The sequence below is a fragment of the Lithobates pipiens genome, unplaced genomic scaffold, assembly GCF_037356315.1.
Source record: "Lithobates pipiens isolate NorthernLeopardFrog02 unplaced genomic scaffold, aLitPip1_a1.2 Scaffold_13, whole genome shotgun sequence".
Lineage (NCBI taxonomy): Eukaryota > Metazoa > Chordata > Amphibia > Anura > Ranidae > Lithobates > Lithobates pipiens.
Genome location: NW_027507718.1, coordinates 270,462,109 through 270,480,262, shown reverse-complemented (window position 1 = coordinate 270,480,262; position 18,154 = coordinate 270,462,109). Strand labels below are relative to the sequence as shown.

General features: G+C 43.6%; 1 protein-coding gene across 1 annotated transcript in view; it reads left to right on the top strand.

The window, feature by feature from the left end:
• Positions 1-18,154, top strand: part of LOC143974852 (alcohol dehydrogenase 1-like) — a 66,673-nt gene that overhangs the window by 22,462 nt on the left and 26,057 nt on the right. The window contains exon 3 of the mRNA XM_077476612.1: positions 12,533-12,674. Coding sequence (XP_077332738.1) covers positions 12,533-12,674 — 142 coding nt within the window. The remainder of the gene's footprint in view (positions 1-12,532; positions 12,675-18,154) is intronic.

Sequence of the window (18,154 nt, the reverse complement as noted above, 5' to 3'; positions counted from 1 at the left end):
CTATATTGTAAAAATTATTGGGACCCCTGCCTTTACACGCACATGAATTTTAATGGCATACCCGTCTTAGTCTGTAGGGTTCAATATTGAGTTGGCAATTTTTTATTTTGAGAATCTTGCAAACAAGAAACACATCTCAACTTTTTTGTTTTTACAAAAAAATCTAAATCAAATATTTATATAAATATTTTATATATATATCCCTATCACTAAATAGCACAGACATCTTCAAAAATTCTACACATTACTCAACTTGATTAACATTCAGACCAAGAAACATAGTTTATTATGTGTATGTAGCCTTTCTTCAAAATTATGTTTATCCATGAAAATCTAAGGGAATGTCCAGAGAGAAAACGGGGAAAGAACCCAACAACCAGAGATCAACAAACAGCAGCTACAGGCCTGATATTCCTCCACGACTTTATCCAGACCCTTTTCCGCCATCTTTCTTTCTTGAGACCCCGAATTTTCCCTACCTCACCGAGAATCTCACACACCACTATTGGAACAGGAAGGACTTTCTGCCGAAGGGATACCTGACATTGTGCCTTCCAGGTGTAATATCAGACTATAGTAGTGCACTGCTAATATAACCTCTATTAAATGAAAAGTCTCTCAGAAGTGAGAAGCATAGCAAAAATCTTTTTAAAGGAAACTTTGATAGCAGTAGTCAACAGTGATGTATTCCTCTGTGATGATAGAGATACATGCAGATATCCTTATGGTGTCAACAGACCTTAAAATATAGACCCCTGACTGAACAGATAGGTCAAATAAACATTCACCACTTCCAGTGGTCATACACAAAGGTCCAGGTGGGCCAGATAGATGAGACACGGCTTCTTGATTAAATAGCGCTGTCATCAATGATTAACTCACATTCCCCAAGTAAGAGATCATAAAATGGAAAAAATATATATAGTGCAGACCGTATAGATAAAAAACAACATTTATTACAAATGGACAGGTACTCACAAACAGAGCACTAAAACCTAGTGCTGGATTGTAAACATGGACAAAAACGTTCCAAAAGGTATGTTGTCGTAAGGTGGTTGCAGTGACATTCCAGGGTCCTCCCGCACACGTATCGTCCTGAGCGGGACTTCATCAGCGATGAAGGTTTTTGTCCATGTTGACTAGACTAGAAACTAGCTGACTAGAAAAAGAGTGTCCAAATCAAATCCCTTGTGATTCTGCAATGCTCCATACACCCACTCAGCATAAGATATGCTAGGCAAGAAAGGAATATTCAGAGCCCTCCCCACCTTTTTATAGACTTCTGCTTTGAAAGGGCACTGAAGTAAGAAGTGGTCCATGGTTTCCACTTCACCCTGACACTCCGCTCTTGAACAACCACGATTGCTCAAAGAACAGCACTCCATGTTCCCCTTCATAGAGCCTACCGTGGAAAGCGAACCAGGCCTGGTCCCTAAATTTTAACCACTTGAGGACCGCCGTATTGCCATTGTACGTCAGCACAATGGCACAGGCAGGCATAATCACGTACATCTATGTGATTGCCTTCCAGCGGGTGGGGGGTCCCATCGGACCCCCTCCCGCTGGTTACGGCGGTCCGATTCGGTCCAGGAGCGCTCCGTGATGAGGGGATGGCCGTTCGTTTTCGGCCACCCCCTCTGGATCGCTCCTGGCCAATGAGAAGCTTCCTCCCCTGTGTATTGTTTACACAGGAAGGAGGAAGTGATGTCATTCTCCTCGGGGCGGTCTTTTTGACCGGACTACGAGGAGAAGAGTAAAAGTAAGTCTGCACGAACACTACACTGACATGTAGGTATACACAGGCACACAAACCCCCCCCGATCCCCCCCCCCGATCGCCCCCCGATCCCCCCCCTCCCCCCCCAGTCACAGTGTCACTGATTGCATTGATCATTTCTTTACTGATCAATGCATTCAGTGTCAGTTGTGACAGTAAAAACTGTCAGGACAGTTAGTGTTAGGTCCAGGGTAGCCCCCTATCACCCCCCAATAAAGATTTAACCCCCTGATTGCCCCTAGAGTTAACCCTTTCACCCCCTTTTGCCAGTGTCACTAAGCGATCATTTTTCTGATCGCTGCATGTGTCGCTAGTGTCGCTAGGTAGCTAGTTATTTTTTTAGGTTCACCGCCAGGTTTTTATATCGCTAGGTACCCCGATATACTACCCAATAATGTTTTTAACCCCCTGATTGCCGCTAGTTAACCCTTTCACCCCCTTTTGCCAGTGTCACTAAGCGATCGTTTTTCTGATCGCTGCATTAGTGTCGCTACAGTCACTAGGTAGCTAGTTATTTTTTTAGGTTCACCGCCAGGTTTTTATAGCGCTAGGTACCCCGATATACTACCCAATAATGTTTTTAACCCCCTGATTGCCGCTAGTTAACCCTTTCACCCCCTTTTGCCAGTGTCACTAAGCGATCATTTTTCTGATCGCTGCATGTGTCGCTAGGTAGCTAGTTATTTTTTTAGGTTCACCGCCAGGTTTTTATATCGCTAGGTACCCCGATATACTACCCAATAATGTTTTTAACCCCCTGATTGCCGCTAGTTAACCCTTTCACCCCCTTTTGCCAGTGTCACTAAGCGATCGTTTTTCTGATCGCTGCATTAGTGTCGCTACAGTCGCTAGGTAGCTAGTTATTTTTTTAGGTTCACCGCCAGGTTTTTATAGCGCTAGGTACCCCGATATACTACCCAATAATGTTTTTAACCCCCTGATTGCCGCTAGTTAACCCTTTCACCCCCTTTTGCCAGTGTCACTAAGCGATCATTTTTCTGATCGCTGCATGTGTCGCTAGGTAGCTAGTTATTTTTTTAGGTTCACCGCCAGGTTTTTATATCGCTAGGTACCCCGATATACTACCCAATAATGTTTTTAACCCCCTGATTGCCGCTAGTTAACCCTTTCACCCCCTTTTGCCAGTGTCACTAAGCGATCGTTTTTCTGATCGCTGCATTAGTGTCGCTACAGTCGCTAGGTAGCTAGTTATTTTTTTAGGTTCACCGCCAGGTTTTTATAGCGCTAGGTACCCCGATATACTACCCAATAATGGTTTTAACCCCCTGATTTCCGCTAGTTAACCCTTTCACCCCCTTTTGCCAGTGTCACTAAGCGATAATTTTTCTGAACGCTGCATCAGTGTCGCTAGTGTCGCTAGGTAGCTAGTTAACTAGGCTCCCAAAAAGTCCCCCACATGTGGTATCCCCGTACTCGGGAGAAGCAGCAGAATTTATTTTGGGGTGTAATTTGACTTCTGCCCATAGCATGTGTGAGCAATATATCATTTAGTGACAACTTTGTGCAAAAAAAAAAAAGTTTGTAATATTCCCGCAACTTTTGGCAAAATATAAAATATTCCATGGACTCAACATGCCTCTCAGTAAATAGCTTGGGGTGTCTACTTTCCAAAATTGGGTCATTTGGGGGGGTTTTGTGCTATTTTGGCATTTTATGGCCTTCGAAACTGTGATAGGTAGTGAGGAGTTAAATCAAAAATTTGCACCCTTAGAAATCCTGAAGGTGGTGATTGGTTTTCGGGGTGCCGTGCGCGACTAGACTCCCAAAAAGTCCCACACATGTGGTATCCCCGTACTCGGGAGAAGCAGCAGAATGTATTTTGGGGTGTCATTTCACACATAACCATGGCATGTGTGAGCAATATATCATTTAGTGACAACTTTTTGTAAAAAAAATTTTTTTTTTTTTTTTTTGTCATTATTCAATCCCTTAGGACAAAAAAAATAAATATTCAATGGGCTCAACATACCCATCAGCAATTTCCTTGGGGTGTCTACTTTCCAAAATGGGGTCATTTGGGGGGGATTTGTACTGCCCTGCCATTTTAGCACCTCAAGAAATGAGATCGGCAGTCATAAATTAAAAGCTGTGTAAATTCCAGAAAATGTACTCTAGTTTGTAGACGCTATAACTTTTGCGCAAACCAAAAAATATACGCTTATTGACATTTTTTTTACTAAAGACATGTGGCTGAATAAATTTTGCCCTCAATGTATGACTAAAATTTAGTTTATTCGATTTTTCTTATAACAAAAAGAAGAAAATATCTTTTTTTTTCAAAATTTTCGCTCTTTTTTCATTTATATCGCAAAAAAAAAAAATCGCAGAGGCAATCAAATACCATCAAAAGAAAGCTCTATTTGTGGGAAGAAAAGGACGCAAATTTCGTTTGGGTGCAATATTGCATGACCGCGCAATTACCAGTTAAAGCAGCGCAGTGCGAAATTGCAAAAAGACCTCTGGTCCTTAAGGTGTTTATTGGTCCGGAACTGAAGTGGTTAAGGGAATCCGCTCAGAATTTATCAAATGTAAACCTTTCCTCATAATATGACCTTGGCAATCCCTTTAGGCCAGTGGCGCATGAAAGACAGTACCCACGATCTTCTCACCCAGGAGTCTCCTAGGGAGGGACCTGATATCCTCTGCTGTCACTTGCCACCGTCTAAGAATTTTCAGGCTCGGGGCAACATAAGCTGGGAGCTTACCATGCTTGACCCTTAGGCTTTTCACTGGCCCACCACTCTCCCAAAAGCCCATAAAAGGTCTAAACCAGATCTGGAAAATACCTACCCATCCAGACGTTCTCTCTGCTAGCATGTTACCAAAATTATGTTTCAAAAACATCAGAGAAGAACACAACCAGATTGACGATCCCTAGGCCACCCTTCCACCTAGATAGATAAGCCACATTCCGCTTCACAAGATTCAGCCTGTTCCCCCATAATAATTGGAAGAAACAACTATAAATCCTGGTATAGCAGGACTCTGGCAAGGTGCAAACAAAGCTGACATAAAGAAAGGTAGGAATCAGGTAGGTCTTAATCAAGTCCACCATTTCCCTCAAGGAGAGCCGCCACCCCTTCCAGCATTTCACCTTGACATCAGCATCATTCAGCCTGGCTTTCCAATTGAACTTACTGTAATCATCAGGGCCAAACTTGATGCCTAATACTTTTGACTTTCTTCTGAGGCCTTGGGAAGGCACAGTGGTGTAGTGGTTAGCACTCTCGCCTAGCAGTAAGAAGGGTCGCTGGTTCAAATCCCAACCACGACTCTACCTGCCTGGAGTTTGCATGTTCTCCCTGTGCCTGCGTGGGTTTCCGCCGGGTACTCCGGTTTCCTCCCACAAACCAAAGACATGCAGGTAGGTTAATTGGCTCCTGTCCAAAATTGGCCCTAGTATATGAATGGGGACCTTGGATTGTGGGCTCCTTGAGGGTGGGGACCGATGTGAGTGTGTAATGTACAGGGATAAGGACAATTGTAGATGCTCAGGTTGAACTGGATGGACTGGTGTCTTTATTCAACCTTACTAACTATGAAGGTGTCTGGAAGTGCAAAGCTCTCACCTCCTTCGCTCATCCAAAAAACGTCACTTTTATCACGGTTGACCTTGGAGCCTGATGCCTCAGAAAACTGCTCTATCACTGAGACCACCTCCTGTCCCTCCTCTGTCCCAGAGATAAAGATAGAAACGTCGTCAGCATAGGCTACAACCCTCAAGGGCTCACCAGTAATGCCCACCGGCACCCCGCACAATGGTCCGCTCTTTAGCCTTCTGACGAAGGGGTCGATTGCAAACACGTATAGCAAAGGGCTCAGTGGACACCGCCTGATCCAACCCAACCGTTAACAAGCATGAAGCTCTCTGCCTCTCTGTATAAAATCTTAAGCTATCCAATAAACTCACCATCAAGGCCATGCTTGTCAAGGAGAAGCCAGAGATATTCATGATTGACACGATCAAAAGCCTTTGTCTGATCCAATGCCAGCAAATACTTTTCCCAGCCTTCAGTGCTGCAACATTCCAGAGCTCCTGGACAGTTAACATTGCTGAAAAAGTGCTCCTGCCCTGGACTAAACAATGCTGCTGACGAGAAAGCAATCTGTCTGCGGTTCCTCTTGCCGGGCCTCCGCGCCTTCTTCCAGCTCTTTTACAAGTGGTGGCCCAGTCTTCTATCGCCGCCTTCTGTTCTTCTCTTCTTCTTCTTCCTTGAGGTCTTGACTCGTCGCTGTCTCTGGTCACAATGACTGGGACGCGGCGTGTAGCGACTTATATAGGGACATCGCTGGTGATGTCCCCGCCCATTATGATGTCACAGTCCCAGAGGATAATGGGCGGGGACATCACCCGGTGACCCTGCCCATTGTCCCTATATAAGTCGCTGCGCAACACGCCCCTGTCATTAAGGCCAGAGACAGCGACGAGTCAACATCTCAAGAAGAGAAGAACAGAAGGCGGTGATAGAAGACTGGGCCACCACTTGTAAAAGAGCTGGAAGAAGGCGCGGAGGCCCGGCAAGAAGAACCAAAGAGGGGGACAAGACCCCCGAAGTCTGAAGAAGAGGGCGGCGATGAAGAAGAAAACCGGGCTCCTCCGTTAGTAAAAGAGCTAGCAGAAGATAGTGGAGGAGTCCGGCGAGAAGACCCCCCAAGACGGAAGAAGACCCCCGGAGCTGTGCAATAAATTATTTTTAACCCTTGTGTGTTGTGTGTTATTTACATTTTTTTTCACAGGTGAATGGGTAGGGGTACATTGTACCCCATACTCATTCACATAGGGTGGGGGGCCGGTATCTGGGGGCCTCCTTATTAAAGAGGGCTCCCGGATTCCGATAAGCCCCCCGCCCGCAGACCCCAACAACCAACGGCCAGGGTTGTCGGGAAGAGACCCTTGTCCTCATCAACATGGGGACAAAATGCTTTGGGGTGGGGGGGGGGGCACGCGGGGGGAGGGGATCCCCTTCTCTCTCCTTGAACCTACCAGCCCCTACATATAGGACAGATTAGCTGGTCTAATCTCACCTCCGGTTCTTCTACCCATTACATTTTCAAGGTAAACCCCCTTGTCTCCCTCACCTCCCCCTCCCCTTTTTTTTTTTTCTCTCCTCATCCGAGAACACCTACTGACTCTAGAAATAGACTCTGTAATAACAGTCTATCTTCTCACATACCTGAACCTCGCCATAAAATCCCTGACTCCTTTGTTGTAAGGGAAATTCACCAAAAATGCTTATCCATAAACAGTTAATTTCACCATCATTTAAATTAATATCAATAAATGCTAAAGGGCTCAATATACCCGCAAAGAAAACCAAATTCCTAAATGAATTTCACAAACTAAAAGTGAATATTGTATGCATTCAAGAGACTCACTTTAAGGCCAACAACATTCCAAAAATGTACGACAAGAGATTCCCAACTGTATTCCATGCCACTAACCCAGAAGGGAAAACCAAAGGTGTATCAATCCTCCTCTCTATACTAACTTCACTACAGATCCAAGATGCACTGCTAGACCCTGGGGGGAGATATATATTTTTGAAAGGAAAAATAGGTCCTCACCCCATTACAATTGCCAACATATACGCTCCCAACTCAAAACAGGTTGCTTTCTTTCGAAAGATAAAGGATCTATTAACAAGTTTTGCCTCCGGCATACTCATCCTAGGGGGAGACTTTAATGTTCCTCTTAACCCTCTCATTGGCACCTCAAATGGTACATCAAGCCTTCCTTATAGAGCCCTGAAACAAATTAAACTTCAATTACAGGAATTAATGCTGCATGGCACATGGAGAACCCTGAACCCTCAAGCTAAAGATTTTACCTATTTCTCTACAGTCCATCAAAAATATTCTAGAATAGACTTTTTTTTCATCTCCCATTCTGATTTAGGACTACTGAAACAATCCTCAATAGAAACCATGACTCTATCTGACCACCACCCTATTACCATGACTCTGACTTTCCCAGAAAAACCTACCATAACTAAGACATGGAGACTTAACACTACCATCCTGAAAGACCCCATAGACGTAATTTACTTCAACGATAAAATAAAATAATATTTTGCTCGAAATGAAAATGATGAAACCTCAATTCTGACACAGTGGGAGGCACACAAATGCGTCATCAGAGATGAATTTATAAATAAATTGACCAAAATCAAGAAAGAAAAACAGGCCAAAATTAGATCCTTAATAGAGCAAATTCACAAATTAGAAACAACGCACAAACGGACTGTTGTGATCTCCACATTTGAGGAATTAACAAAAACAAGAGCTTTACTCTCAGAGGAGTTGAACTTGAAAACAAAAAAGGCAATACATCTTAAGACACAAAATATATTACGAGCAGGGGAACAAAAGTGTAAGACTATTAGCAAAAGCTGTCCAAAATAAGAGAGTCTCCTCAACTATCCACCAAATAAGAGATAAACAAGGCACTTCTTAGTCCTCAAATGGGGAGATCGCCAAGCAGTTCGAAACATATCAGTCTTTATACAATATTCCTTCTAACCGCACATGCCCCCACAATTCAGGCAAGAGAACAAAACATATCCAAGACTTCCTAGAAAAACATAGCCCACCACAAATAGCTGAGAATACAGCCCAAGAACTTGAAGCCCCCAACTCTGGTGGGGAATTTGATAAAGCCTTAAAAGATATGAAAGTAGGCAAAGCCCCAGGTCCTGATGGTCTTCCCCTACAATACTACAAAACTATTACCAACATACTGAAACCAAGATTTTTGAAAACATTACAGTCACTTCACTCCGAACAACATCCCCCAAAACAATTACTAGAAGCACATATAGCTGTTATACCTAAAGAAGGAAAAGATTTGACCCTAGTCATGAACTATAGACCAATCTCTTTAATCAATGTAGACGTCAAGATCTATGCTAACAGACTCCTACCCTTGTTATCATCACTCATTTCCCTTGACCAGGTAGGATTTATCCCCGGAAGAGAGGGAAGGGACAATACACTTAAAGCCCTAAACAGAAACCACTGGTTAACATCCAGAAACAAACAAGGCTTCTTCCTGTCCCTCGATGCAGAGAAGGCGTTCGACAGAGTGGCCTGGGACTTTATTGATGCAGTTTTAAATCATATCGGCATTTTACCCCAGATGAGAGCATATATCAATGCGCTTTACTCCAATCCAACAGCGCATATTCGAGTCAATGGCCACCTGTCGGACGCCTTCAACTTACGAAATGGTACAAGACAGGGATGCCACCTATCACCGTTATTGTTTGTCCTCACATTAGAACCCCTTCTGAACAAAATTAGATCCAACCCAGACATTAAGGGCATCGAAATCCAAAATCATACGTACAAAGTCGCTGCCTTTGCAGACGATATGCTCCTTTTCCTCTCACAGCCACATATTTCCCTGGCTAACGTCATTCAAGATCTTGAACTCTTCCAACTTATTCAATTTAAAAATCAACCACTCAAAATCTACAGGCCCTGCAAACAAAACTTCCCATTCTCTTGAGCCATACAAGATATAACCTATCTCGGAATTGAAATCCCAACAAACTTAAATGACCTCTCCAAACTGAATTTTTTGCCCATCCTAAAAGAAACCCAGGAGGATCTTAAAAGATGGAACTCTCTTAACATTTGATGGTTTGGTAGAGCTTCACTAATAAAGATGACAATCCTACCTAAATTTCTTTACGCTATACAAACAATACCCACCAGACTGCCAGCATCTCTGTTTGCTTCCTTCCGCAAAGCATGCTCTACCTTTTTTATTTGGAGGAGTAAACCCCCCAGAATTAAATATACGAGACTAAACCTACCCAAAGGGGGAATAGCACTCCCAGACCTACGAAAATATCATCAGGCAGCTCTCCTGACACGCATAGTAGATTGGAACAACCATCAGGCAATTAAGAACTGGGTGACTTTAGAACAAACACAATTTGCTCATCAAATTAACCATCTACCTTGGATAAACCCATCACACCATCCAAAAGACATTAAATCCCACCCTCTTATAGGCCCTACTCTAGATATATTTCATAATACCTACAAAAAAAACATCCCTTCCCCATGGACCAGTCCCCTCACACCTCTAAGAAACAACCCAGATTTCCCCCCAGGTAATGAGGAGAAATTTCTCACTAATTCTTGGCCACACAAGGAAGTTCTAGCCAAACATTTCTTTGAAAACAGGAAACTATTATCCTTTGAGGAAATCAATAAAGATAAAGCTCCAAACCTAATTTCAAAATGGAATTGCCTACAAATAAGACACTTTCTGACCAGAACTGAAACAGCCCACCTTTGGACCAGATCCCTTACGACATTAGAAGACCTATGTACAAAGAAATGCCCCCAAAGACACAACATATCAACCCTCTATAACTCACTCTTCATGAACGGTTCGGAGTTCTCCACTTCGTCGTGCCAAGCCTGGGAACAAGACTTAAATCTAAATCTTTCTGATAACTAGGAAACCATCTTCACTTATAAAGGTTCACTAAATGTTGCCACTCAAGAGTGTGGCTTTAAAATAATATCCAGATGGTACAGAACTCCCAATCTATTGCACAAATTCTACCCCCAGGTCTCTGACTGATGCTGGAGATGCAACAATGAGGAGTGCTCGATGATACACATTTGGTGGTCTTGTCCACTAATCCATAACTTTTGGAAGGTGGTTCACGAAACCACCACTTTGGTAACTTTCGAAATCTTAAAATTTGAACCAGCACAATATCTGTTACACTACAACACAATCCCCAAAAAACTTTACCTAAAATCATTAGCGATGTTTTATGATAAATGCTGCAAGACACTGTATCCCATGCCATTGGCACTCAAATACAATACCATCAAAAAAAGAATGGTTCCATGGAAATCAACACTATAGAATCCATAGAAGAACTCATAAGTATCTCACAGGAAAAAATAACTAACTTTACTTCATCGTGGTTTAACTGTCTAGAATTCAAAGGGTCGCAGGCTTATAAAGCTTCCATAGAGTAACAAGATAACTCTTTCATGGTCTATAACCCTTACGAGAAGGTTCAGGAGGAGTAGGAATGAATGAAAGACAAAATCCATCATACCCGGTTATCAATTACCTGAGTAATACATTGAAGAAATTATTTGCCTGTTTCATATGAAAATGATTAGATATCAATTGAATATATACTTTTCTGTATAACTGTGATACTGTATACTTCCATGATGTTACCAGACTATATTGTACTTTGAAACTTTTACAAATACCTTATGTACCACATATAAGCAACTTAAATACTGTAATGTTGTATTTGGATCTTTTTGTTGTTCGACCAATATAAACCTTTGTGAAACAAAAAAATTTAAAATAGGAGCTGGGGACAGACAGAAGCAGCAGGGACATGGCCTGCCTTAGCTTTTTAGCATTGAATGGTGCATTTGTACAGGAATGAATGATAACACAGCAATAACAGGGATATTGTGCTGCTGAGCATAGGATGCTACATAGTTTATGTGTAGGAAGTATTTAGCAATAGCAAGAACATGAATCATATTCTGAAGATTAGGATTAACATTTTGATCTATACTTTGATTATTAAGATAAAATGTCTCAGCACCCAGCAGACGTAGTAATCACTGATATTATGACTTGTTCTTCCTAGCCCTTTTATGAGCTACACACCCAACATGTACAAAACACTGCCAGCCGGTTCACGCCAGAACGCGGTGCAGGAAAGGCACATTACATGTGCATTTTCTGCACAATGCTCAAAACGCACTGCCTTGCTGATCTGCCATGTTTGCCAGTGCAGTGCATTTGTGGGCACCAAATCTCATGATACCGGAATACCATGCAATTTGGTAAGGCATGTTTTTCAAAATAGTGCATGCATTACTTTCTCCATGTTCCGATGCGATTTCCGCCAATGGCCTATAAAATTGCAGCACGCAGGAATGCGCAGGAGTTGTGGTACATGTTCCTGTGCAGCTCTGGTGTGAAATGGCTCTGAATAAAAACCTTATCTTACATTCTCAAGTGTCCTAAATGCTTGAATCGTCGCATACAATTTAATCTAATTTTAAAAGGACGAATACATTTATGTCTGTGTTATTTATTTTATGGTTATATATCATTATACAACAGAATTGTTTGCATGCAGCAATATGTCAGAGAAATTTTTTTTAACACCTGAAAAGTACAGTTGCTTGCTAACAGTTGAACTAAATGGTATTCGAGCACCACAATCTGAAAATGCGATTTCACCCATTTTTAATATTCTAAGCAAATTCGCCTATCCATCCATGTCTCAAGTCTTTATTTTGTTAAGAAATCACTTTGAAAAACTCCCCCCTAGCATTTCTTGAGTAAGGGCAGATGATTCATGTAGCATTTACTTTCTGGAATCCATCTGTCTTTAGCTCAGTCATGCAAGCAGGAGGGTGTGCTTAGCTGAGAAATCTCATCCTCCCCTTCCAGATGAAGAAAAAAAAATGCCCCTGAAGTCTTCTGGGTTGTATGACATCATTTTGACCTAGGTTAGAAACCAGGAAGAAACTTAAGAAATGCCAAAACAAGTTTAAAAAAGTAAACAGGAAGGTAAAGTATATCTATTTACTAATGCTAGCAACATAAGAATTAAAAGTAGTTAATGTTGATTGAGAGAGTTTAGTTCGAAGTGTATTTAAGTATTACAAAAATTAACGATTATGCACTGACTCAAATGTCTGATTGTTTTCCCGTATTCAGATGGTGGCTACAGGAATATGTCGGACAGACGATCATGCTCTGCATGGTGACATGAAAAATATTGATTATCCAGTTATTCTGGGCCATGAAGGAGCTGGAATAGTTGAAAGTGTTGGAGAAGGAGTGACTGACCTAAATCCAGGTATGGATGGGAAAAGTAAAAAAAATATAGCAGAACTATTGACAAATTACTGCAGGACACATGGGTACAGATTGTTCTGTCCCTAAGACAGAGAGCTAAACCTGCTTATTCCAGAAAACTTCAGGTACCATATTTCTTCGATCTCAGTTTTGTTAGAACAAGCCAGGTGAAAATACAAATGAACAGAAATACACCTCAATAAGTACAGTATTGCATACATTAAAGAAACAACGTTCTACAATGCAGAATGAGATAATAAAAACATACCGTATATACTCGAGTATAGGCCGACCCGAATATAAGCCGAGGCCCCCAATTTACCCCCAAAAAAACTGGCAAACTTATTGACTCGTGTATAAGCCGAGGGTGAGACATGCCTGTCCATCCCTGTGTGTGTGTCCGTCCATCCCTGTGTGTCCGTCCATCCCTGTGTGTCCGTCCATCCCTGTGTGTCCGTCCATCCATCCCTGTGTGTGTGTGTGTCCATCCATCCATCCATCCCTGTGTGTGTGTGTCTCCATCCATCCATCCATCCATCCCTGTGTGTGTGTGTCTCCATCCATCCATCCATCCATCCATCCCTGTGTGTGTGTGTCTCCATCCATCCATCCATCCCTGTGTGTGTATCCATCCATCCATCCATCCCTGTGTGTGTGTGTGTCTCCATCCATCCATCCATCCATCCGTGTGTGTGTGTCTCCATCCGTGTGTGTGTGTGTGTGTGTGTGTGTGTGTGTGTGTGTGTGTGTGTGTGTGTGTGTGTCCAGCCTACCTGTGTCCCGAGCCTTTGTCCCGAGCCTCCGTCCCGTGTCGTGCCTTGCCTTCGTCCCGTCCCGTCCCGTCCCGTCCTGTCCCGTGCCGTGCGTTGCCTTGCCTCCGTCCCGTGCCCTCTTCGTCGGCGGCCATTGTAAAATTCAAAAGCCGCGCCTCCTCCTTCGCCTGTGATAGGCGGAACACTGAATTTCCCAGCAGCCTGTGTTCCGCCTATCACGGACGTCGTATCATCCTCGTCCGTAGTACGAGGATGAGCGGATGCCCGTGATAGGCGGAACACAGGCTGCTGGGAAATTCAGTGTTCCGCCTATCACAGGCGAAGGCGGAGCCGGAGGCGCGGCTTTTGAATCAGAATGGCCGCTGTCTGTCTGCTCGACACGCTGATCGAGCGGGCAGACAGCGATGACTCGAGTATAAGCCGAGGGGGGCACTTTCAGCCTCAAAAAAGAGGCTGAAAATCTCGGCTTATACTCGAGTATATACGGTACTTTTTAAGTTCTCTAAGGGATGATGGCGATGGATTGAGAAAGACATGTCTTGCTTTCTGCAGTATATTCTAAAAGAATGGTAGCTGATTCACTTCCTATGAAGACTCTACCCAGAATTCCCTGCTTACTAACAACTTTGGCAGTACTTTGGTGGTCAGACCTAAAGGCCACATATTCCTTGGTGTCTGACAATCTTTCATGGTTCACAACATCACCAGGTTTAAGATTGGGTTTTTCAATGTACCACTTTCTCCTTAGTTGTAGAATAGATTTATATTGTTCCCTCCACCGACACCGAGTGAGTCCTTCCACTCTAGCCATAGGTTCTTTCTGTCGGTGAGGAGAGGGTGGGCCCAATCTAACGACTCACAGGTTAAGTCTCTAAGTAGTGCTTTACCCGGGATGGTGACAGGTGCTGCATAGCCTAAAGGATCATACAGGCTGCTTATGGTAGACAGGACACCTCTACGGGTAAAGGGTTTTTCTTCTGTGTGTGTGCAAAGTAAAAGTGTCAAACCTTAAGTCCCAAAGCAAACCAAGGCTGCGTTGCATGGGAAGTGAGTCTGTGCCTAGATCTAAGTCTTTTAACTTGTTAGAATGATCTTGAGCAGGACAGGCTTCTAAAATTTCTTTACCTTTGGAAGCTATCTTGTAGAGTCTTAAGTTGGAACAAGCAAGCACTGCCTGAGTTCTTTTGAGGAGACTGATTGCGGCTTCATTTGTGGTTAGGGATTTCAAGCAATCGTCTACATAGAAATCCTTGTCCACAAATTGTCTGATATCTGACCCATACTCTGACTCTCCCACTCTAGCAGAGTGTCTGAGGCCATATATAGGAACTGCAGGGGAAGGACTGTTGCCAAATATATGCACTCTCATGTGATATTCTGTGATGTCTCTAGAGGGGTTGTTATCCCTGTACCAGAGACATCTCAGAAAGTTCCAGTGATCCTCTTTTACAAGAAAGCAATAGAACATTTGTATGTCTGCCATGAATGCGACTGAATCTTTGCAAAAGTGGAGAAGTACTCCTAATAGTCTGTTGTGAAGGTCAGAGCCAGAGAGAAGGACATCATTTAGAGAGACACCCTCATGCTTGGCACTGGAATCGAACACCACTCTAATCTGTCCTGCCTCCTTAGGGTGGTAGACTCCAAATATGGTTAAGTACCAGCAAAGTCTACAGTAGCCTGATTGACATTGGGATAGGCTGCTGGTGTATTGTGGTACGGTGTAAAGGCATACCTGGTAGAAGTCTCTGCTTTAGGTGTGATGGGTTCATCCTTGCATAGGGTTGGTCATTCGTATCCATTTGTTGCATACCCTCTTGGAGTTTAAGACAGGCGTTTGCTGTTTGTATAAAGGCTGGTTACCTTGTGGAGTAGAAGGTTTGGTTGGGACTGGGTAGTCTGAACCTGTCAGATTTTCCCTGCCTGTAGCACTGGGGTCCAAGGTCGGCTAGTTGCTGCTTTATTTGATGTGACTCACTGAAGTCATGTTTGATCTCTTTTTGTGGAATGCTTCTTGGGTCATAGTGTTGGAAGACATAATCTGAAGTGCGTTGCAAGGAATCTTGGTGGTCTTCCTCTAGACCAAGTATGCTGCTATCTACTCTTGGCTCATCGTAGACGGCTGCTTCTAATGCTTCTGCAATGGCGACGGCAGCGTCATGGTCCACTGCCAGCCTCTCCATGTTAGCTTCTAAGATATCTTGCTGCAATTTCAGAGCCGCCTCCTGCTGAGCTAGCTCGACCTCCATGTATGTTCTTTGTTGTTCTTTCTCTTGTTCCTGTCTCGCCTTTTCTGCATCAAGGTGGGCCTTTTCTTTTTTTCATCTGCAACTCTTGGTCTGCGAATGCGGCCCTGGCTTTCGCTGCTTAGGCTTTCGAACGGGCAATAGCTGCTACATTTGCAACAGATGACCTAGATGAGCTTGTTCGTGATCATGTTTTGTAAGAAGATGTCCCACTGTGAGACATGGCTGTGGGAAGAAGCTGCCCTGCTGTATAGAGACCGCTCTAGTGTAGATGCTGCTTGATATGCCGCACGTCTCTGTATAGCGTGGCTGCTTGCTTAGCCTGCCGCAGGCCTATATCTTTAAGGCTTCTGTATGTCTGGATACTGCGTAGCCCCGGGCTGTACAGACTTTCAAATCAGCTTATGTTCCTTTAGAGGTCGGCTTAAAAATTTCACTGTTCTGTCTCTAGGACAGAGAGCTAAACCTGCTTATTCCAGAAAACTTCAGATACCATATTTCTTCAATCTCAGTTTTATTAGAACAAGCCAGGTGAGACTACAAATTAACAGAAATAGACCTCAATAAGTACAGTATTGCATACATTAAAGAAACAACGTTCTACAATTCAGAATGAAATAATAAAAATGTACTTTTTAAGTTCTCTAATGCCGCGTACACACGATCGGACTATCCGGCAGACTTAGTCCGGCGGACAAGCCGCCGGTCTTTGCAGCGGAGGTCCGCCGGACTTTCCGAGCAAGCGGACCTGCCCACGCACGACCAGACTTTTCCGGCGGACAATCCGTCGGACTATGGCGGAAGTCCGCCAGACTTTTGAAATGGACTTGCCTACACATGGAGTAAAGTCCGTTCATTTTGAACGTGGCTCCAGGTAGACGGGACTAGCGAAGGAAGTGAATGTCACCGCCTCTATCAGCGAGATTGACACCTTGCTAGCCCCGTAACCTGGTATGGACTTAAAGGGGAACTCCTACGCTGAAAAAACGGTGTGGGGGTCCCCCAAAGGTCCATAGCAGACCCTTATACGAGCACACAGCCGGTCAGGAAAGAGGGTGGGGACGAGCGAGCGGTCCAGTCTTTTGTCGCTGTCATCGCTGCTGCCTTCTTCTCGTCTTCCTTGCGATATTGACACGACGCTCTCTCTGGCCGCAATGCCAGGGACGTGTTGTGCGGTTTATTAGAAAAGTAGAGGGACTGGCAGGAACACTAGATATTTCAAACAAAGGAAGCAATACAAAGAGCAGGAGACTTAGTACAGCAGACATATATCGGGAATATGAAATGGGTTAACAAACACTTTAAAGAGGAAGTTAACCCTGCAAAGGTAAAGCATAATGGACTACTATGCATCGCATAGTAGCCCATTATGTGTCACTTACCTGACACAGGAGCCAGCGAAGTCACCGCTGTCCCCTGTAGTCCGGCGCATCCATCTTCTCGGTGGGTCTCGGCGCTCCGCCGCTGTCATTCGGCGAAGCAGCAATGACGTCACTCCCGCACATGCGCACGGGGCCGCCACTCGCGGCATATCGCCGTTGACCGCGGCGCGCTCATACGGCGCATGCGCCGTAGACAGCGGTGCCTGTCTTTCGGCAAATATCTCCTAAACCGTGTAGGTTTAGGAGATATTTTTTGACCTACAGGTAAGCCTTAATCTAGGCTTACCTGTAGGTCAAAGTTGGTTGTAAGGGTTTACAACCACTTTAAGTTTGTATTTATATTGTACTGTCACTACTGGTTAACCTAGCCATGCTGGTTTGTAAGTGATTAGGTGCTAACACAATTCTCGTTTGTAACAGAGATTTGGCACATATCAAAGAGTTTTGTAACAACATCATCATCAGATACAAGCTATTGCTCATACCTGAACTCTGCTGTTGATTATCTGTGCCATGGTAAAGTCCCCTCCCTTTCGGCTGGCTGATATTTACTGAATGTTTCATACCTGACAAGTGTATATTGTTAAGCTCTGTTTTAAGGGCTCTCTTGCTCCATGATCCTCATTCCTCAGTATACAAATAAGCTTCAGATGGAGTGAAGCGCATTATGCTTTGATTACACCTGAGCAATTTTTAACTTGAAAATCTTTCAAGAACGCCCAATAAGTCAAATCCCATCAATTTCAATGGCCCCTTTTACACATATGAGCATTCTGCGACCTGAAACAAAACGCATGTTGCTCAAAAAAGTACATGAGCTTTTTTTTTTTGGCAGATTACAAGCATTTTGGCGCTCCTTTTTCTGCTCAAATAGCACCTCTCATGCCCTAATTAGACGTATGCAGAATGGAAAAATTTGTTTTGTTTTAGTTCAATTTAATTTCTTAAGTTTTTAATAAATTCCAAATGTTCTGAACGATCAGAATTCAAATCTGTCCAATTCAAATTCTATGTGAAGAATAGCTGGTTGTTAAGCAGTGAGCTGGGAAGCCAGTTGCTGCGTCCTTAACAGCTGATGAG